General features: G+C 26.6%; 1 protein-coding gene across 14 annotated transcripts in view; it reads right to left on the bottom strand.

The window, feature by feature from the left end:
• Positions 1-980: 980 nt before the first annotated feature.
• The window catches only part of LOC111677536 (disintegrin and metalloproteinase domain-containing protein 23), a 325,168-nt gene continuing 301,731 nt past the window's right edge, over positions 981-24,417 (bottom strand). For 10 of the 14 annotated variants that reach the window (XM_046946668.1, XM_046946667.1, XM_023438676.2 and 7 more), the window contains 5 exons: positions 21,516-21,674; positions 21,348-21,409; positions 16,127-16,817; positions 14,193-14,546; positions 12,666-13,269 (listed from right to left, as the gene is read on the bottom strand). In XM_046946668.1, the coding sequence (XP_046802624.1) occupies positions 12,666-13,269; positions 14,193-14,546; positions 16,127-16,817; positions 21,348-21,409; positions 21,516-21,674 (1,870 nt within the window). Of the gene's footprint in view, positions 1,117-1,486; positions 1,818-12,665; positions 13,270-14,192; positions 14,547-16,126; positions 16,818-21,347; positions 21,410-21,515; positions 21,675-24,417 lie in introns of those variants that run through there. The other 4 variants (XM_046946672.1, XM_046946669.1, XM_046946670.1 and 1 more) reach the window with 3 other exon arrangements.

Raw genomic sequence — 24,417 nt, forward strand, 5'->3', positions numbered from 1 at the left:
GTAGAACGCGTGGTGTGGACCTCCAGCTTTAAGGTGAGTAATGGACCAATATTTTTGTGTGTTACAAACTTCCCCACTATAGTGGTGTAGGTTATAAAGATTTTTAGTCTTTTTGACTGTATACTTGTGTCCCCAATACAAAATTCTGTAAATTTATAATTGTGCCATAACTAAAGAAGCTTCTATATCTTATCAGAGAAGCTGTCTAATGCATTCGAAAGTATTTATATAGACGTTATTTAAGTACTTCTTTGTAATCAGAACTATATGTAGTAGTCGTTGAAAATAATGTTAATAAGTGGTTACAAGTTTTGTCAAGTTTTTGCTGGGTTGTTATATTAATATCTTCTTAAAAATAAACCTTAATAATCAAACAACATTCTTTATTTTTTTTATATCAATTTATTTATTAATTTTCTTTTACTTAAAAACTAACATGATTTGCATTTGTTTGTCTATTCTATTCTAAACAAATTTGTTTTAATGTTATTTTTGTTTGTTTAAAAAAAGTCGTTTTACTAACTAGATTTTTTGTTGATGTTTTGTCATAAGTGTTGAGTTCTCTGCTTTACTGTTCTGGGTTTTTAGTTAATTCATTTATTTTTGTTTGTTTGTTTGTAGTTTTATTTATCTAATCAATATTTGTTTGTTCTGTTTTAAAATACTAACAAACTTAACTTAATTACATAGTTAGTTTATTTATACAAAAAAATTATACATTAAAATATTAATTATAAATATAATTACAGTTATAATGATAATAAAAACATTACTAATAAAAACGATTTAGAATTTTAGCACCCAAGGGTTTTTTTTAAAAAGTTTGAGTATACGGCAAAATTTTCAGTGATCAATATTTACAATAAATTTTATTAAATAATTATACAATAAATATTAGAAATTATAAAGATATTTTAAAATTATTTTTTTTATACAAAAATTTGAAAAGTTTATAATAAAAACAATTTTAATACAAATACGTACAATAAATAAAAATCAAAAAAAGTTGTTAACATTAACAAAGTTTTAATCAAATACATACATATGAATACAATTAAATAATTAATCAATCAATCTTAAATGTTTTCTTTGTACAAATACATTTAGCGATAATATCTGAAATGGATAAAAAAAGAAGAAGAAAAAGAACACATTTAAAAGAATATTAACTAAATGATTTCATTTATATTGAAGTTTATAAATTAAAAATTTAAAAATATTTATTAATATAAAAAAGGGTTTTTTTTTTGTAAAAATGTTTGTAGATAACAAGCTTTCAATAAAAATTATTTATAACAATTAATTAAATTAATAAACAAATAATTAAACTAAAATTTCTTATTATTTTTTATTAATATATTATTCATCTGTGTCTGACGTTAGCGGTACTGAAATTTCAAAAAAAAAAAAAAAAATTAAATACTTATGTATTTTTAAAATATTTAGCAATATAAAAATAAATCATAAATAAAACACAACTAATTACTAAGTAGTTAAAAAAATGTTCTTAAGAAATACAATTTCTTGCCTACACAAATTTTTGAAATGATTTTTCAAGAAGAAAGTGCATTTGTAAGGTGTTAACTATTGTTTGTTTATGTGTATGTGTAAAGATATAGTGTTCGATACTCTACAATTATAATTTTTTAAATGTTTTAATATGTGAAAATTTCTGTAAAATTTTTTTGTTATTATTTTGAAAACGTTCCTTAGCAATGAAATCAATCACCTTCGTAGTTGCTGGTCACTAATATAACTTTCATTTATTTGTTTACTTTTCTTAACTAATTTACAATTTTGTATCATTATGTCGTAGCCTGTAATTAAATAAATTTAAATATTAGTTTAGCAATGTTAAATAGTATTTTAAATATTAATTATTTTGCTGTGATTAAAAATGCTTTCAATTTTAATTAAGTTAATTAATGCTTACCAATTTGTGTGTGCACTGAAACATACATTTTTTTCTTGATGGCAATTAGAAATGTGGGAAATATAAATGATGTTTGTTATTAATTTATTTTAATTTTTCTTTTGTTTTTAAGTTTTTTTTTCATTTTGGTGAGTTTTTTTTTAGAATTTTTTTTTTCACATGTTGCTTTTTAAGCGATGCATTTTACAGCCATTTTTAGTTCGATGTCAATGGGTGATGTTCTTATAAGTGGTGATTATTATTATTATTTTTAAAGCAGTTTTTTACATTATTTGTCATAAATTTAGAATAGTTTTAGTAATTATCTAATAAGATATTTATAAAACTCTTAATAAACATTTAAATACATATGAATATCCTGTTCCTACAAACAATAAGTTCAATTGATGACAACAAATCGATCAAGAGTTAATGAACTATAAGATATTTGTCGTAATCTGTTTAAGATGATAACCTTAAAATTAGCAATGTCACTGCAGCTTGGATTTTTCTAATATCTGTATATTTCAAACCAAACAAACAATTTATCTGGAGGATCTAAAAATTTTCTCATTTCTGGTAACTAAGAAAAATCAACAGTCAATTATTTGAGAGCTTTTATTTAATTTTAATTAATGTTATAAAAGAAATTAGTGGAGACTAAAGAATACAATGTAGTCGATAGTAAATAAATATAGAATATAATCGAGGATATTCTAATGAATTTTATAATATTGACTGTAGTTTAGACTATAGAACAAGATATAGGCACGACTATGTAATATACTATAACACCGTCCGACACTCAAAATCAGATACGAACCAAATGATACACATCCTTTTAAAAGGACTTCAAAGTTTTGAAAAGTACATTTTTCAAAAAATATTTGAAAATACTTCTACTGATCATATAATGCCAAATTTGATGTCAACCTAAACAAAAGAGTTGTAAAATATTTTTGTGTGCAAAAAAATCGTTTAACTTTTTTGTTGAAATAATAATATTGAAAATTTTAATAGATTTTTAAGGATAAGAATTTTGAAAGATATTTTTGACAGATTTTCATCCTGACAGTATTAAATAAAAATAATACAAAATATTTCCCAAATCTTCTTGTTGGATTGACATCAAATTTGACATTGTTTGATTAGTAAAAGTATTTTAAAATATTTTTTTTTTAAAATGTACTTTTCTAAAACTTCTTTTTGAAAGGACACAGGATCACGAAATGAGAAACTAAAAACGCAGGTTTTTTTCCCAAAAATTTATAGCATCAGACGTAAATCACGGTTCTTATCTAACGATTTTTTCTCCTTTTATCGGACGGTGTAATCGAAACTATAGAATTTACTATGGTCAAGTTAATGCAATAGTCGATGTTATATTATAGATTGATCATATATAATAGACTATTTTGAGATTTTATTTTAGACTAAGGAATTCATTTTTGTAATGATTACACAAGTTACAATTATTTGTAATGTGTAATTCAACAATAACCAATTACAATTTCATGTAATTTTAATTGAAGTTTTTCTAATTATATGTAATGTGTAATTGACCAATAACCAATTACAATTACTTGTAATTGTAATTGATGTTACAATGACTTGTAATTATAATAGGAAATGCTTTAATAAAATATCTTTAATGACAGTTAACAGTAATTGTAATTGACAAAACACTAATTACAATTAAAAATAATTGTAATTGGCAAATTTTCTTTATAATTGCAAATAATTGTAAATGGCAAATATAAAATAGATTAGAGAAGACTATAGAATAGACAGATTACAGATTACAGTAGAAACTACAGCATAGGTTGCAGTCGATACTTCGGAATAGACTACAGAATATAGTCGAAACTACATAATAGCATATAGCTGATAATCTATGACATTCTCGAGAGTATATAATGGAATATAGGAATACAGTAGGGATTTTATTCAAATCACTAGATTAGATCATAATCTAGGCTAGACTTCTGTGAATGTCTCTCATGGTATGGGCTATTCTCGATTGTATAATGGAACCTTAAAGTAGATTATAGTTGTGACTTTTTAAGCCTATATTACAAAGTTAATAATTATACCAGTCCAGGCTCTAGTATTGACTTTAGTCTATACAATAGAACAGTATAGAATCAAGACCATAGATTAGGCTAGAGTCAGGCTTTTGAAACAATCAAAAGTTAAACTTTTAGAAAGATTACAAGCGAGATTATATAAACTACAAACTATAGAACAGATGACTGCGATATAAAAATTATATTTTATTCAATAGCCCAAACTATTTAGTTGACCTCTGAAAAGCCATGTGAATAATTTGTATTTGGTTGACTAGTTTCGTCAATTTTTAAATATTAGATATCTGGGAATATATCAAATTATTTTTAAGCGTTAGAATTATAATCTAATAATGAATTAAAATTTCTGCAAAGTTTCATACCTTAACTAATTTTTCGTATTTGAATATTTAACAAACAATATTAAAAAATAATATTTTTTTTTTAAGAAATTATGTAAAAATTGCATTAAACTACAAAAATTTTTTTGTTTTAATTTATTAGAATTATAATCCTATAAGGAATCAAAATTTGAGCAAAATTTCATACCTTAACTCCTATAATTTTTCGTATTTGGATATTTAACAAACAATATTAAAAAATTATATTTTTTGAGAAATTATGTAAAAATTACATTAAACAACATTAACATTTCAATTAATTTATTGAAATAAAGTTGAGCATTTCGTTATAACTTTCCAACTTTACAACATTGTTGTAAAAAATATAAAGTAATCGCCATGATATACATATGAAGAGACAATGTAGTTACTTTATTTTGTAATAGTGGAACGTTGCAAAATTTATTCAGTAGAAATCTAGACTATGACCTTTTATTGTGTTTTAGTAACAATTAATGACAAACTATCCAAATCCAATGCATTACCAATTTCTTAGTATTACCAATTTTCTATAACAGCAAAACCTACAAATTTCGTTTACGAATTTATTGATTTATCAAATAAAACACTGGGATTTTTTTAAAATTTTTTTCTTTTTTCATGTGTATTTTTTCATTTGTTTTTTTTTTCAAAAAATTTCCATAATTTTTCATTTTTTTCAATTAGTATCAATTGTTTTTTTTAATTTTTTTTTAACCAATTAGATGTTTTTTTATTTTGTTACGCTTATAATACGTTTGTTTTTGTCTTTTGTTTTATTTGTTTAATAATTAATTTATAAATTAATTTAACTAAAATTAATGTAATTGTTTTATTTGACTAATGCTAAAGTGTGTGTTTTTTTTATTTGGTTTTAATTTTTTTTATTTTCATACTTTTTTAGTTTAAGAACTTTTTTTGCAAACACATTTATTTATTATTTTTTTTGTTTGTTTGGTTTTTATTATTAATATATTTTGTTTTTTATTTTATTTTGTTTAATCATAATAAAGTCACAACAGTATGCAGTTCTTTTTTAATTTTAATTTAATTTTTTGTTTTTCTTTTTTTTAATAAATATTTGTTGTTGTTTTTTATACCAAGAGATAAGTGTTGAGATGTATGGTTGGTGGTAGGCGAATGAGTACGTATGAATGAGAAAAAGAGAAAGAGAGAGCGAGATTTGGTTTTTATGTTTGATGTGTGTAAAAGTATGGCGAGTTAAAGTTCTGAAGACCAGAGTTTCGTTAAGTTTAATCCTTAAGGGATTGCTTTTAATTTAATGAGTGTGTATGTATATGTGTGTGTATAAGTGAGTGTTTTATGTATGTTATTTGTTGTGTTTGTTTTTGCTATAAAATTGTTATTTACATTTAACTTATCTCTATGTTCTCTTCTTTATTATTAGTATACTTTTATTTCTTTACAAAGTAGAGCTTAAAGTAATTTTAGAATTTGGATTTGTTGTTTTCTTTTGTGTTTGTTTTATTTTTTTACGAAGTTTTATTTGTATTTGTATTCTTCATGCTTTTCTTTGTTTTGCTTTTATTTTTTTTTTATTTTACCACATATACACGTATATTTTTAGTTATTTAATACAACTACATAAACAAAAATACAGTACATATGTATGTATGTAACCTCAATGCATGAACTATTTCCGTTTTCCGGTTTAAGTATGGTAAGTATGTATGTGTGTTTTTTTTTAATTTTACTTTTGTTTGTTGTTTTCTGTTTATATTAAATTATTAATATTGCAATAAAATTATTTAAAATGTTACTTCTATTTTCAAAAGGATTTGTTTATTGTGTTTGTATGTAAGTGAGTATGTTTGTGTATGTGGTTTTATTTTAGTTTAATTTGTTTGTTTTCTTTGCTGTTGTTGGCATTAGTTTTTAAGTTTGTCTTCCGTTTTATATTTTAACTATTTCGAAATAATATTTATGTTTTAAATGTTAAATATTTTGTTTTGTTGTTTGTTTTGTTTTAGAATATGTTAATTTTAAAACCAATTCATATGGGTAGTTATACTAACAGACACAGACACATTATTATTTGGTTTTTTGGTTTGGTTTTTTGCTTTTTTTGTTTTGCTTTAGTTTAAATGTATTTATTAGTTTGAAATTTATTAGTTGGTATTTTTTTTATTTGTTCATTCAACGTGTAGTATTATTTTTTCCTTTTTGTTGTTTTCTAAAAACAAATGCATTTTAGTGTGTTGTTTTTCAATTTGTTTATATTTACAAGTTAAATGCATGTTTGTTTAATATTTTCATTATGTATGTGTGTGTGAATGTTTTTATAAAAAATGTTTATTTGCTGAAATTGTTGTAGTTGGTATTATAGTTTATGATAAATTCATTAGGATTTTATATTTTCTATTATTTTATTATAATTTTTTTTTGTGATTTTTTAATTTCTTTTTTGTAGAACTGCATGTTTATAAATTAATTCAATTAACTATTTGGTAAATTTATTTTTAGATATGTGTTAACACAAGTGTAATTTTATTTGTTTTAATTATTATTGTTATTATTTATTTATCATTCTATTATTTACATAAGTAACTGTCTGTCTGAGTTGCTGTCTGTATGGGTCTGTTGGTATTTGCGCTAACATTGATTTAATTAAAATATTAAATTGAAAATAAACTACAAATATACATACAAATGCATGTTTTTTGTATTAGGCTAAAAAAGTATGTATTATATAAGCTTTAAAATAATTTTAGATTTAAAAATACGATTGATTTTAAATATCTAACATTTTTCAGGGAATTAACATTTGTTTAATTTTCCCATAAATTTTTTTTAACAAAAAAAAATAAATAATAAAAGATACGACTTACTACGATACAATCGTATAACAACGATTGTGAATTGGCAATTGTATATGAATTAAAGTTATAAAACATTCTATGATCGATAAAACAAGTAAAAACAACACTTCAGGGCGTATAAAAAATGATGTAAGAAATAAGTATCAATACTTCTTAAGTGAAGAGGTAAATTTTCAATTATTAGTAACAGAAGAAGACATTTGGACATACATATGTAACTAATCAGCAACGTTTCGAAATGATGATACAAAACATAAATGTTAAATATCTAGTAATAAATATGAATTGGCCGACACATAATATTAAAAATCTTATAAAAAGAAGTCTACATTTTCATGAAGTAATACAAAACTATGAAACCTAATGCAACCTTACAAAAATATTTCTACATTTAGCTTATATTTTAAATACCGAACTCGAACTGAACTAATACTGAACTAGAACTGAACTAGAACTGAACTAGAACTGAACTAGAACTGAACTGGAACTGAACTAGAACTGAACTAGAACTGAACTAGAACTGAACTAGAACTGAACTAGAACTGAACTAGAACTGAACTAGAACTGAACTAGAACTGAACTAGAACTGAACTAGAACTGAACTAGAACTGAACTAGAACTGAATTAGAACTGAACTAGAACTGAACTAGAACTGAACTAAAACTGAACTAGAACTGAATTAGAACTGAACTAAAACTAAACTAGATCTGAACTAGAACAGAACTGAACTAGGGCAGAACTGGGGTATGAAACTTGAGTGTACATATTACGAAGGGAATATATTTCCATGTGCACTCCTATGTGTGCACTCTAAAGTGTTTAACAAATCCGTTGAGGTAATATTATCTAAGAAATAAAACGTTAATAATTTTAGATCAGTGATTAATAATTATGTAATTTTGTGGTTTATAGAAAACTTTTTTTTTTTAAATAAAAATAAAAACATATATGCATGGCCTGTATATTTTATGTTTTTAAACAATTAATATGCATCATAATATTTTGTCCTGTTTGTTATTTTTAATATTATTTATGTTTAAAGTTTTTTGTTATTTTATTTCAATTGTTTATTTATTATTATTATTGTTGGTATTGCAAAAATTTACTATTCAAATTTAATTTAATTAATTATTTATATTTATTTGTTTTTTGCTTTTTAACGTTAATATTAATTATTCAATAAATGTATTTGTAGTAAATTCATTTGTTGTTTGTTACCTCCTGCATGTTTATTTGTTTTTATAAATGTTTGGTTTTTCTGTTAAAAATTTATATTTTTTGTTTATTTTTTATGGTTTTATTTTTTTTAGTTTGCATTTTTATTTGTTTTATTAATTATTTAATGTTAACAATGATTTGTTTTTTTCTTTTTCTATTGTTGTGTGGTATGATTTAAGTTATTTTGTTATTGTTTCTATGTGTTTTGTTGTATTAGTTTATGTTTGCAATTCGATTTTTTTATTTATTTTTTACTTGTGTTATGAAATTATTTTAAATTTTTCATGCATTTACTTTAAATACACTTTTTTTGATCTATTGAGTATTTTTGTTCTGTTTTATTCTGTTGTGGTTGTCGTTTTTTTCAATAATTTACATTAAAGTGTTTAATGTTGCGCTATTCAGTGATTTTTGTTGTATATTTTATTTTTTTATTATTTCAACATTTATGTTCTGTGATAGATGACATATTTGTGTGTTCGTCCGTTTATATTTTTGTCTGCCTGTCCGTCACTTTGTCAATACATAAACATACCCAGCAATTTAAACATTTTTATGTATAATCCCAATTTTTCTAAAAACGAAGTACTTTAAGCCTTCATTTCTATACTTTCTATATACTTAGTTCTCAAAATTGGTTACAAAGTTGTGTTGTTCAGAAAGAAGATCATTTTTCCACTTAGTAAGCTCTCTTGGGGTTAATGATATCTTTAGTGTCCCTAAAGTAAAGTAAAGTATATTAACAAGTGCTTTTATAGTGTTCTTTAGGAAGTAGTCATCACAATTACGATCAGTTGACTAGAAATTAGCTAGAACAACTACCCAGGATAAACTTACATGGAAATGCTTAAACAGTTGCGCGCTGAATGCTGAGAATTTTGTTGGAGACAAGAACTTACCACGCTCGCTTACAAAGAAGGAGTAATATAAGTACTTATTACGATGAAAAGAAAGTAAAAGTCATTACTTTATTTTTGCTGGGTACTTATACCCGAAATCTTAATCTGAAAACAGGGTTAATCCTTAATATCTATATTCAAATCCTTGAAAAAGAACACCTTAGATTGCTGGGTATCAGTACGTTTATTTGTATTAATACGTATGTATGAATGTAAAATACATTTGTGTATATGTCTGAGTAATAGTAATAGTGTATTATTGTTAATCATCAATAGTTTATATTATTGGTGTGCTGTTAATTATTTTTATTTTCATTATTTTTTTTTATAAATTGACATTCTTTTTTTAATATTGTTTACGTTTTTTTATGATTTGTTGTTTTTTCTTTCTTTGTTTTATTTATTTTAACTTATCTACAATATTTAAATTAATACAAATATTTTTTATTATTATTTTTATTATTTTAAATTTTATTTTTGTTCATTAATTTTAACAGAAAATAACTCTTGTAATAAGAGTATTTTTTGTATGTGTGTTTATGTGGTTATTAATTTAATTTTTGTATAAAATTTGTGTTTTGTTCTTTTTACAATATTTTTCTGATTTCATATTAATTTTTTGTTGTTGTTCTAAGTGCTTCTTGTTATTTTTTTATTAACTATTAAATACCTGTTTTATTATTGTTGACTTAAAAAGTTCACTTTATTAATTTTGTTTATCATTTTACTTCAATTATCTCAATTAATTTAATTATCTTTTGTAGTTTCAGAGGCCTACTCATCCATTGGATTGAATAATTTTTATGCCTATTTTTTTTTTTTGATTTGTATTTACATTCTGAGGACCTGTTTTATTTTCGAAAAATCTTTTCTATTGTAATTTTTTTATTTTTAATTTTTCTATTTTGGTTGTATTTGCACCTCCTTATAATGGAAGTCAAGTTTAGTTTTAAGTTTTCTTTTGGTTTATATTTTAACATATTTACAGTCTTTCTTTTTAAAAAAAGTAATATTACAACTAAATCATTTATTTATTTATTTTTATATTAATTTAGTTAAGTGTCTATCTATGGTAGTGGAGAGAACTAAATATTTTTGTACATATTTACACATAAATATTTGATTTTTTAAAATTATTATTAAACTATAATTATTCAGTTATATGCACAAGTTTGCGGAAAACTAATTATCGTTTATTAAGTACATGACTTTATATAAAAAAATTAAGTTAAAAATTTTTAAAAACTTAGGGAATTTATTTTGATCTAGTCGTAAAGTCAACATAAATAATTTAAATCATGTTTCGTTTAACGCCCCAATATGATGCACAAGTTTGCGGAAAACTAATTATCGTTTATTAAGTACATGACTTTATATAAAAAAATTAAGTTAACAATTTTTAAAAACTTAGGGAATTTATTTTGATCTAGTCGTAAAGTCAACATAAATAATTTAAATCATGTTTCGTTTAACGCCCCAATTACTACGACTAATTAGAAACACAATTAAGAGAAGCTATTTTTCTTTACTGAAGTAGAACTGAACTAGAACTGAACTAGAACTGAACTAGAACTGAACTAGAACTGAACTAGAACTGAACTAGAACTGAACTAGAACTGAACTAGAACTGAACTAGAACTGAACTAGAACTGAACTAGAACTGAACTAGAACTGAACTAGAACTGAACTAGAACTGAACTAGAACTGAACTAGAACTGAACTAGAACTGAACTAGAACTGAACTAGAACTGAACTAGAACTGAACTAGAATTGAACGAGTACTGAACTAGAACTAGTTCTTTATAAAATATTTCATTTAAAACTATTTAGAAATATATCAATCATCTCTTATATAAATTATGTATGGATTAATTATTATTAAAACAATTGGAAGAATTAACTTTAAAAATTTTAAATCTAGATCAATATTTGTTTAATAAAATGTTAAAAGATTCATTGGAATATAAGGAGACATATGACATATTATTGCAGATGACCGAATTTGAATCCAATATTTATTAAATCAATTTAGTTCATGGAATTTAATAAATTGCTGTTATCTAAAAATTTATTGTATTTAAATTTTCTCAATTATGTATAAGTCTTCCTATAGAAAATAAATTCAGTTGTTTTACATCATAGAATTGTTTTTTCTTATAAATAAAGTCAATATTAGTAATATGGAATTTAGTCCGATGATCTTAAGAATTAATTTTAAACTAAATATGCAGGCATTGATTTTTACTTCTAATCAATTTGTTTCAATATCAATTCATAAAAACTATTTAGTTTTTCTAAATATATACAAATTCATTAATGTTTGTTTTTGTTTTATTTTTGTAACTAATATTTACAATATTTACTAAAATTTATTTAAATTCTATTATTTTTTTTTTGGGTTTTCTTTCTTTGGAATTTAATTATTTATTGACTAACCTAAAGTAATTGTGGGTGTGGATTTTTAGATTTTTTAATGTGTTTGTGTGTTTCTTTTTTTTTAATTTTAATTATTTATGTTTTTATCAAAAATTCATAATATTGTGTTTGGTTTTTGCCAGTTATCAATTCGTTAAATTTGTTCTAATTATTTTTTTGGTTTTATTTAAAACTAAAATATCGACTACTTTGTATAAAATCACAATATATTTTTTGTTTTTTTTTTTTTAATTTTTTCTGTTGACTTAATTAATTATTTTTATGGGGTTTCTTTTGTTTTTGTTATCTTAATATGCATAACTAATTTAATTTAGTTTTAGAATATAAAAAAGAATCTCTGATTTTGTGAATTTTTTTTATTTTAATACAAAATTATAATGATTCAGTGATGTGAGAGGGATTAAGTTAGGACAGTTAGTGTGATGGAGAGATATATAGAGGGAGAGCGCGAGAGCAGTAGAGAGTTTCCAAAACATCACCGCTAAATCGGGCAGATCTATAAAAACACAGTGAGAAAACAACTTGTTTAAATCTACTCACAAAAGTGGTATTAGAACAAATGTTGGTTTCGCTGTGTCTAAGACATGTTTGAAATATATTTTTTGTCGCAGTGTAACCTATTGAAATGTTACTTTTTATTGAGAGTGTATGAAATTGGTCACATTTTGTTATTAGATTGTTTCAACTCAATGATACGCTTGTAGCTGATGTGCGTAGCAGTGGGGTGAATGTTGCTGCGAAAGGCTTGTCGTTGGTGGCATAGCAGTGATGTTGTTGCTATAGCTGTTGTTCAAAGTCATTACTGGAGTGGTGTTGGTAGTGGTAGTAGAAGTTGTGCTGGTGGTAGTGATGTAGTTGGTAGTGATCATGCTATTAATGGTAGTGTTCGTAGGGATGGAGTTAATATTATACTATCAGTGCTTATATTCCGGATAACGTCCATTCTCCATGATTTGACCGGATTGACTGTTGTTGCTGCTGCTGGTGGTGGTGTCGCCTTGCATTTGAAGCTGCTGCTGTTGCTGCATTTGGTGTTGTTGTTGCTGCTGTTGATGGGATTGATGCTGATGTTGGTGTAGCTGATGCAATTGCAGCTGCTGTTGACTTGTATCGCCCTGAATAGTGTAACGTCGGTTGAGCGGCTGGATAACACTTCCACTGCTTTCCGTCTCCGTGGAGGGAGGTGAGGGGTAATAGTCCCTCTGATTTACACCGATGCCATTTGGAACGGCCCCCATATTCATATGAGCATTGATTGTACCCGCCGCCGCTGCCGCCGACACCGTTGAAGTTGATGTGACTTGTGCCGAGGATGGATGATCGCCGTGGTGCTGGTGCGGATGCTGGTGGTGGATAACGGTATTCGTTGATGCCGCTCCCGACGTGTGTCCGCCCCCGCCGCTGGATTGTTGGGAATCCGATGTTGTACCGGGGAGCGGTTGTTCCATTACCACGACGGATACCACATCCTCACTCGCCCATCGGGCTAACTGTTGTTGAGCTTGAATAAAGTCATCACTAGAAAATAATAATCATAACAGGAACAACGGTACACGGAATAACAGAAACACAAAATCGAAACATACGTATGTCGAAATCAAAATATGTTTGTTTACACACCAAAGAAAACGAAAACCGAAATTAAAGGAAAAGATGAATGGAAAAAAATTAACAACAATACCAAAACCAAAAGGATTCAGTTGAGAGAAAAACACCAAGGAATTTTAAATAGAAATCAAACATAAAACAGCACCGCAGCAGTCATAATGAGTGGGTGTTGCAAAAACAAAAACGAACGAACAAAGGTAACGAAACGAATAACACAAACAAAACGAAGAAGAGCGATCAATCGAAGAACAAACGAACGAATAAAATTAATGAGATTTGATGCAATGATGTTGTGTTGAGTATGCGCCACATGCAAAGCGCAGTTGAATATGTTTACATTTTTTTGTCACGATCATATTTGAGTTGTACATGCCACAAAATGTTCATGATGTTGAATGTAAGAATGAGATGATGGGTTGATTTGTTACATTTATGTACATGAGTTTTGTTAATTTGTTTTTTTCATATGAAAATAAACGTAAAAAAAGAGTTTTACGAAATTATTGGTAAAATTGTATTACACATAACATACGTATAAGGCAACTTAAAGTTTAATTAAACTTAAATCGGATTGGGATAGGCGAAAGATGTTTTAGAAAAATAAATAAGAAAAACAACGAAAATGAAGTTGTAAACTTCATTAATAATTTAACTACATTAAAGAGGGGGTATCAGGGGGGGTCAGTGAAAGACTACACTTATGACGAAAAATTATAAACTTAAAAATGTTTCACCAAAATGATTACAACAACTACAAGGGAAACTATTCTTATTTTTCAGTTTGTACTTTACACAAACACTCTAACTAAAGTGAATTCATTGGGTATACATACCTCTCACTATCGGGAACTTCCCGTGGGTCAAGACGCGTATCTACCATTTGTCGATCATGATGATCGGCACTCTCATAGATGCCATCGTCGTCCTGATGCAAATGTGTATGCGATGAATGATGCGATGAGTGTGGACCGTGTGTTGCATGACCATGAGCATGCGAATGATGTGCATGATGGCCAAAAGCATGAGGTGAATGTGATTGATGTGATGGGTGTCTACTGGTTGTAGTGGGATGTCTGTACCTTCCATAGGAGAAACGTGACTCTTCATCGGCACGCGGTCGACAACGACTGCTATAAGACGGATGTATTGTTGCAGTTTTTTGCGATTGTGCTAATTGTTGATTTGATCTAGTATTACAAAAATGTTTTTTTTTTTGTATTGTAAGGAAAAGTGTAGAAAATAAAATAAAAAAGAAAATACAATGTTATTAGATTCAATTTGCTAAAAGGGTTTATGTAGGAAGGATAGTTTGAAAAAGAAAACAAAGTTTTGGAGCAATTTATTCTTTTAGTTTAGGTGCCTATTTTTTGGAGCCAATTATTTATTAATATTGATTAAACTAAATAGCTTAGCGTTTAGTTAAATGTTGGTGCCATAGGTAATTGTTTTAAGTAACTAAAATGTCCCATTAATTTTTATATAAAACGGGTTACTAAAGGTCATTTTATTTGGCGTAGGGTTGAAAATGTTTTAATTTTTGTTTACAAAAATTTATAAAAAAAATCAATTTGTATAAAGATTATGGTGTAAGTTGGTTAGGTTTTAAGGATTAAGTTTTCGTTTTAAAAAGTTTTTAAATAGCTAGGAATATACCAAAAAATATTTTAAGAGCTTTCAATAATCTCTAAGTGAATTATTTAAAAATTTGATTCAGGGTATTGATGAGATCATTTGCAGCTCTATCATTAAATATGTGAGTTTACAATTAAACTGTTACTGTTGACATTTTAAAAGCTTTTAACCTGTTAAAAAGGATATATGACTATCGGGATTATTTAACTTTTTTAAGTTATTTAAAACAAAGACTTTCTTTATACTTTTCTTTAAACAAATTCAACCTGTAGCCAAATATATATTTTTTAAAATATTTTTATAAAGTCCAGAGATTGAATGATTTTCCAAAATTTAATTTTTGATTCTTTAATTTTTAATCTGTTAAAAATTTTGATCAAAACATACATTTCATTAATTAGTGTTTTTAATATAATATTTTTTTCACATAAAAAACCGATCTGAAAATAAAAGTTAAATTTTTCAATTCTAAAAATTATTCGAAAAATCATTCAAAAATGTTTTAATTTATAAAAATATCAAGATTATTTTAAATATTACCCGTTTTTCTACATATTTTTCCATTTCATATAAATATTTTAATTTTAATAGTTTTTTGTGTTTTTTTTTACTTTTATTAGGATGGGGTTACCTTCATCACACTAGATATTCCACGCCATAATGATAGTCTGTAAAAAATTTTCAAAAAATTTGTTCATATTCAATTGTTGTTGTTTTAAATATGTATGGATTCTGAATTCTATCAATGTTAAGAGGGATATTTTAGCGTTTTAATATTTTTTTTTTGGTAAATTTTTAAATGTTTTAATTTTTTTTGTATGTTTTGTTCAAAAGCGGGTTGCACAACTTTTTAAAAATAAATGTATAATTTCTAATTGTTTAGTTTCTTAAAACTCAATCCATGAATTCAATCAATTCCTAGTTTAATACCATTTAATTATTATTATTAATAACATTTGAAAGCGTTCTTATTAAGTTTTGTGTATTATTTTTTAGTATTATTAGTTTCTATGCCAAAAAAATAGACACCTACTATACAGCCCCAACACAATATTTAAGTAAATTATGATGCAGCAAGCACAATTATACTCATTATACGTATTTTTTTAGATTTTATTTTTTTTATTTTACTAACCCTTGCGAGGATTCACTACAAGCAGCAGAACTATCTAATCTATAATGACGATCGCCTTCTGTTTCAGAAATTCGTATGTCCTCTGAGCCACTGGGACTCATGTGTCTCGACGAATGATGTTCGAGTTGTCTGATAAGATCCTCAAGATTACGTATGCGTAAGGGCCCGGTAGCGGGAGCATCCTCCTCATCGGGTGGCTGCTGCTGTTGCATCAGTGGCTGATGCAACTGATGCTGTGAGCGGTGATGGTGCATAATGGGTCCACCGTGAGGACCACCCATACTGGATGTTTCGACCAGCAGGGCATGTGGTGGCCCCTGATCGCATATATTCTCTCGAGAACTAGTTTTCGAACCACTCGAACGTTTGTAGGGTTCTGTTGCATAGCCTAGCTGAGCTGAAGCGCATTCCTGTAGGGTTTTGCGTAACATTTCCTCACTGAGACTGCCACTGCCAACGGGTGTGTTGCCAGTGCCAGTGCCGCGATGTGAGGCCGCATTGCGTAGAGCCTCCAAAATATCTTCGTGATAACCGTTGAGGGATTTTAAAGTGCGTTCGACTTCCGATACTGCAGCACCGCTCGACGATGCCAAAGTACCGTCTTGTGTGATTAATTCTAAATTATCGGATTGACCATCATCATGTACACCATGTACAAGACCGTAACCGTGTTTCTTTAAAATACCTTTTTCTGTGAAGGAGAGTGGGAGAGGGGAAATGTTTTCAATGTATTTTTTCTATCTTTTTTTTCAGTTTGATTTTATTTTTTTCTGTTTAAGTGAATTTGTTGTATTCTTATTATTGTTATTTTTTTGCATTATTAGTGTTAAATTAACAATCAGTTTTAATTTTTGAGTTGTTTACTTTGTTGACGTTCAAATATATGAAGAAGTGAACATAAAGACGGAGCAATTAAAGTGATTAAAAACATGTAAAAATAACGTTTCTATATCAAAGTGCAAATATTTATGTAAAATGGTGCTAAAATAATAAATTTTTTTCGTTCACAAAACCAATTCCATACAAAGGAGACTTAAAATTTACCTCAATTTAATTATAAATATCTTAGCTATTATTTTATATAAATTTAATATGCTTGTTCAATTTCTGTGTTTTTTAAATGTTGATCAAATTAATTAAGTAAAAGTGAAATGCTTTTTGAAATGATAGATAAAATCTTCTTTTAAAATTTTGAAAATTCTATAAAGTTTATAAATAGAAATGGAAACCACTTTAAAAGTTGCATCCTTTATCTGCTAATTATTTGTTTCAAAAATAATTTTTGATAGCATACTTTTAGACGTTCTTAAATACAAATTTCTTGTCGAAAGTAATATTAAAAATTATGCGATATATTTTACTTTTTTGCTTGAAAACAATGGCTGCTGATGCTGATCATTTTTATATTCTCAATAATTTTGATGTTTTTGGTTGAAAAGGAAATATTATTAGTTATAGTTTATTTTGCATGAAAACATCCTTTATTTTTAACTTCTGTAATAAATGTTATAGTTTCGCCATAATTGTTTATTTACTAAAACACAATTCTAGTTCATTCCTTTTATGTAACAATTAACATTTACAACACATATCATAAATAATTATGTAACACATTAAAAAAATTCTAAATATTTATTATATTTTTGCATATTTTTACTAATAAGTTCATAAATGTGTTGATGACAGTTATAAAATAAATATTTACCTAGATTTCGCCTGATGAAAAAAAAGTTTTTCTTCGACAGCTGCAAAAATATTGGTTTACATACATAGACTTCGTCAAGGGCTTGTAAAAGTACTAGTCTACTGAATGGAGTGGTACATACACATTTATATTGGTCCGTGAACTAGTTTATTGTTCACGGACCAATCGTTTGGACATTTCTCCAAACGATTCTGTAGTTTATAGCCTAAGCTAGGTTAAGATCTAGTCTAAAGCATAATATTAGGTCTAGTCTAAAGTCTAGTATAAAGTCTACTCTAAAGTGTAGTATCTAAAGTCTAGTCTAAAGTCTAGTCTAAAGTCTAGTCTAAAGTCTAGTCTAAAGTCTAGTCTAAAGTCTAGTCTAAAGTCTAGTCTAAAGTCTAGTCTAAAGTCTAGTCTAAAGTCTAGTCTAAAGTCTAGTCTATAGTCTAGTCTATAGTCTAGTCTATAGTCTAGTCTATAGTCTAGTCTATAGTCTAGTCTATAGTCTAGTCTATGGTCTAGTCTATAGTCTAGTCTATAGTCTAGTATATAGTCTAGTCTATAGTCTAGTCTATAGTCTAGTATATAGTCTAGTCTATAGTCTAGTCTATAGTCTAGTCTATAGTCTAGTCTATAGTCTAGTCTATAGTCTAGTCTATAGACTAGTCTATAGTCTTGTCTATAGTCTAGTCTATAGTCTAGTCTATAGTCTAGTCTATAGTCTAGTCTATAGTCTAGTCTATAGTCTAGTCTATAGTCTAGTCTATAGTCTAGTCTATAGTCTAGTCTATAGTCTAGTCTATAGTCTAGTCTATAGTCTAGTCTATAGTCTAGTCTATAGTCTAGTCTATAGTCTAGTCTATAGTCTAGTCTATAGTCTAGTCTATAGTCTAGTCTATAGTCTAGTCTATAGTCTAGTCTATAGTATAGTCTATAGTCTAGTCTATAGTCTAGTCTATAGTCTAGTCTATAGTCTATAGTCTAGTCTATAGTCTAGTCTATAGTCTAGTCTATAGTCTATAGTCTAGTCTATAGTCTAGTCTATAGTCTAGTCTATAGTCTATAGTCTAGTCTATAGTCTATAGTCTAGTCTATAGTCTAGTCTATAGTCTAGTCTATAGTCTAGTCTATAGTCTAGTCTATAGTCTAGTCTATAGTCTAGTCTATAGTCTAGTCTATAGTCTAGTCTATAGTCTAGTCTATAGTCTAGTCTATAGTCTAGTCTATAGTCTAGTCTATAGTCTAGTCTATAGTCTAGTCTATAGTCTAGTCTATAGTCTAGTCTATAGTCTAGTCTATAGTCTAGTCTATAGTCTAGTCTATAGTCTAGTCTATAGTCTAGTCTATAGTCTAGTCTATAGTCTAGTCTATAGTCTAGTCTATAGTCTAGTCTATAGTCTAGTCTATAGTCTAGTCTATAGTCTAGTCTATAGTCTAGTCTATAGTCTAGTCTATAGTCTAGTCTATAGTCTAGTCTATAGTCTAGTCTATAGTCTAGTCTATAGTCTAGTCTATAGTCTAGTCTATAGTCTAGTCTATAGTCTAGTCTATAGTCTAGTCTATAGTCTAGTCTATAGTCTAGTCTATAGTCTAGTCTATAGTCTAGTCTATAGTCTAGTCTATAGTCTAGTCTATAGTCTAGTCTATAGTCTAGTCTATAGTCTAGTCTATAGTCTAGTCTATAGTCTAGTCTATAGTCTAGTCTAGTCTCTAGTCTATAGTCTAGTCTATAGTCTAGTCTATAGTCTAGTCTATAGTCTAGTCTATAGTCTAGTCTATAGTCTAGTCTATAGTCTAGTCTATAGTCTAGTCTATAGTCTAGTCTATAGTCTAGTCTATAGTCTAGTCTATAGTCTAGTCTATAGTCTAGTCTATAGTCTAGTCTATAGTCTATAGTCTAGTCTATAGTCTAGTCTATAGTCTAGTCTATAGTCTAGTCTATAGTCTAGTCTATAGTTTAGTCTATAGTCTAGTCTATAGTCTAGTCTATAGTCTAGTCTATAGTCTAGTCTATAGTCTAGTCTATAGTCTAGTCTATAGTCTAGTCTATAGTCTAGTCTATAGTCTAGTCTATAGTCTAGTCTATAGTCTAGTCTATAGTCTAGTCTATAGTCTAGTCTATAGTCTAGTCTATAGTCTAGTCTATAGTCTAGTCTATAGTCTAGTCTATAGTCTAGTCTATAGTCTAGTCTATAGTCTAGTCTATAGTCTAGTCTATAGTCTAGTCTATAGTCTAGTCTATAGTCTAGTCTATAGTCTAGTCTATAGTCTAGTCTATAGTCTAGTCTATAGTCTAGTCTATAGTCTAGTCTATAGTCTAGTCTATAGTCTAGTCTATAGTCTAGTCTATAGTCTAGTCTATAGTCTAGTCTATAGTCTAGTCTATAGTCTAGTCTATAGTCTAGTCTATAGTCTAGTCTATAGTCTAGTCTATAGTCTAGTCTATTGTCTAGTCTATAGTCTAGTCTATAGTCTAGTCTATAGTCTAGTCTATAGTCTAGTCTATAGTCTAGTCTATATTCTAGTCTATAGTCTAGTCTATAGTTAGTCTATAGTCTAGTCTATAGTCTAGTCTATAGTCTAGTCTATAGTCTAGTCTATAGTCTAGTCGATTGTCTAGTCTATAGCCTAGTCTATAGTCTAGTCTAAAGTCTTGTCTAAAGTCTATGCTAGTAGTCTAGTCTATAATGTAGTCTATAGTCTAGTCTATAGTCTAGTCTATAGTCTAGTCTAAAGTCTAGTCTAAAGTCTATGCTATAGTCTAGCCTATAATGTAATCTATAGTCTACCCTATTGTTTACTCTATAGCCTAGTCCATTCTAGTATAGTCTATAGTTAAGTCTATGGTCTATTCTATAGTCTAGCCTTAGATGTTATGTTTGTTTTTTGTTTATATTTAAAAAAAAAAATTTAGTAAATTTATATAAAGTCTTTTTGTTAACATTTATGAACTTATTATTTCATTACTTATTAGTTAAATAAAAAACTAATCTAACCATTTAGAAAAGTTTAGTTAAAAGAAAAATTTGTTCACAACTAAATCTACAAATATACACATTTAATTCAAGACTTTAATAAAATATTATTTTTTTTAATAAAAATAAAAAAATATTTAACTAAAAACAAAAGAAATAATATTATTGCTTGGGGCCTAATAAATAATACATATAAATAAAAGTAACAAAACTAAATTATATTCTGGAAATATAAAAAATAAAAAAATTATAAAAAAAAAAAACATTGAACGCCAACAAAGTTTAACTATGTTAAATATTAGTAGTTATAGTAGTATTAAGTGTTGGTAGTAAGAATAGTATTAAATAGAAGTATTTAGTTGATGTTAATAGAGAGAAAAACATTAATATATAAATGTTGTTTGTTTGTTTTAATTTTTCTAAAATGTTTATATTAAGAAATTCAGCTAAATATTTAGACAAATGTACGTTACGATAACAATGAGTAAAAAACTCGTACGATTTGCTTGTTTAAAATTGATAAATAAGTACATGTTTGTAGCTTGTAAAAGCAAATTACCTGAATGCGTTTGATCATCATCACTGCCAGTATAACGGCGACTGTGAATACTTTTATCGCGACTAGAAGTAAAAAGAGAAAAAAACGAAAATGGTTTTCAATTTAAAAGTATTTTTATTGACTTCATTATTAAAGCAGTCGATATATTTTTATGTAAATAGTTATTACCTGAAACCTGGTTGATTGGCATAAACTAATTTATTGGAACCATCTGGTGAAACCTCTTCCACAGAATGATGATTTGCGGCAGTGACTGCAGCTCCATAAGCCTTCGCCATTGGCTTTTTTGTATAGGGAGGATCGTATTTGAGGGTGGTGGTCTTGCGCCTGGTTTATCAATGATTCGTCCAGTATTCATATGATTATTAGGTTTTTGAATTATTATTTATTAACGGGTTTATTGTTTGGTTTAATTTAAGTAATTTGTTTTTGAGGTTTTTTGTTTGTTTTAAATAGTTTGTTTGATTGTGATTTGTTATCGATTTTCAATGATTATGATTTTGGTAAATATATATATAAAATTTTTTGGTTTGGTTTTGCGTATTTTTTTTCGTTTTTGTCGTTAAGGTGGTTTAGTTTAAGTTTATTTTTTTTAATTTTGATTTATTATTATTGATTTTGGTCAATGATGACAATTGATAATTTGTTTTAATTATTATTTATTTATTTTATTTGTAGTTGTTGATAATTTGAATTTATTTGTTTTTTTTTTTTCATATGCGACCATGATGTTGAAGATGTTTTAGACAAATTTTGTTTTTTTTAGTAAATTTTAGAGATATTTTTTATCGATTGTGTGGTATGGAGGAATAAACAAATTTGGAATAATAACAATAAAAAATATGTGATTGATTATTAGAAGTTGTTTTTGTTGTTTTTTTCTTTTTATTACAAAAGAAAAAATGATAATAGTTTTGCAATATAATATTTATTAATATAAAAATAATAACGAAAAATATGTAATTTAAATAAAAAAGGCAATATTTTAAGAATTAATGATGATAACTATACAGTTATGTGAAATAAATTAAAATGTATACATATTTTTTTGGAGTTTTGGTTTAGTTTTTAGTTTAACTGTAGTTAAAAGTTGATTGAAATAGTTTTGAAATAATTTACAACAAATACGTTAATTCATCAAAAATCATTTGAAAGTGATTTTTTTCTTTCTGAACAAAAGTAAATTAAACTATTTATGAGTTGATTTCATTTTTTCATTTGTATTACATAAAACATTTTTTCTATCGAAATGGGTTGAATTTGGATCCCATAAAAGGGATCTCAAGAAATTCTTTTGTTTAATATAAATGTTCTTCAAATATATTTACAAGTAATTGTAATATGCAAATACAGTTTTTAAATTAATTGTAATTTGTAAAATTTCAATGACAATTTCATTACAATTGTAAGAGGGTTAGGTGAAATAATGGACCGATGTTAACCATTTTCAACAGGTTTCGTTTACGGTACCCTAAAAGATCATGTACCAAGTTTTATTGAATTATCTTTAAAATTGCGACCTGTAGTTTGATTATGTACGGACGGATGGACAGACGAACAGACGGACGAACATAGCTTAATCGACTCAGAAAATGATTCTGAGCTGATCGATATTATTGTGCGTTACAAACATCATCAAACGAAAATACTTGTTATCTTTCTGATTCTACTTAATGATGTCTGTTCATCCGTTAATTTTAGCGGATGATACCTCAGCAATTTTTAAACAATTTGAAAATTATTTTCTTGGGAAACTAGTTATGAATATAAAAAAAGCATTTTTCTTGATATATATTGTTTCTGATATATATTGAACAATTTATGAACAAAAAATTAATTTTTAAATCCCGATAGAATTGATTGCATATATTTATATTTTTATAATATTTATTGGTACTGGGAGGTAGAGTCAAATTTAACAAGATCATCAAAGCTACAAAACTTAATTGAGCTACAAAAATATGAGCTCCAAAGACCTTTTACGCAGGTTTTGTTGTTTGGGGGCTAGGAGAACTAATTTTAATCATTCTTAATAGACTACATCCTTTAGTCAAAAAGTGTGTGTGACAAATTTCATTCATTTATCTTGAAAATTGCAAACTGTACCTTACTCACAAACTTTACATGGACAGCCGGACGGAAAGACGGACTTTCGGATGGACGGACATGGCTTAATCGACTCAGAAAATTCTTCTAAGCTGATTTGTATACTTTAATGTGGTTATAATAGTGCGTTACAGATATCAGCAAAAAACCATTCCACTAAAGTGGTACAAAACTATGAATCGAATGTACATTTGTTGGCAAAATAAATGCGAAAATCATGCATTATGTGAAGCCATCTCGAGCAAGATACAACGTTTTTAAATGAATAACGACAAAACTTAAATTTTTTGTTAACATTTTATGACACGATATATCAATTGCCAGATGTAAAGGAGAACTTTTGAGGTAAGATTCTTGACCTTTAGAAAATTTTAAACAAATCTATATAAATGTCTTAAAAACTTGATATACAGCAATAATTGGCAGCTGGAAATTAATTAAATTACAATTAAACTTTAAGCTAAAACCAATATTCTCCAAAAAAAAAAAGAAAAAAAAAACTCAAAAAAATTTTTGGTTTATTTCTTTGTAATTCTTTCATGGGTTTCAAATACAAATATATTAATTATAATTTATGTGTTGGAAAATGTATAAAATATATGTATGTATGTATGAATTTTCTTTATTCCTTTTCAGTGGTTTTGTTTATTGTTAATGTATTTATGTATGTATTTATAAATTTTGTTTTGTTAGTATTCGTGTTAGTTAAAAGTATTATGATTAGTTTATTGTTTAATAATTTACATACATACAGTTTTATTTATATAAATATTAATATAAATTATTATTATTTATTTTAAATATTTTGTTAGTATATATTATTTTCAATTTTTTTTTATTATCATTATTATTATTATTATTAGTAGATTTAATAGCAAATTAAAAAGAAATATATGCACATACAATAATACACAAACAAAACACACAAATGCAAATAGATTTAAATGTTTTTGTATGTGTATTT

The sequence above is a fragment of the Lucilia cuprina genome, chromosome 3 (assembly GCF_022045245.1).
Source record: "Lucilia cuprina isolate Lc7/37 chromosome 3, ASM2204524v1, whole genome shotgun sequence".
Taxonomy (NCBI): Eukaryota; Metazoa; Arthropoda; class Insecta; order Diptera; family Calliphoridae; genus Lucilia; species Lucilia cuprina.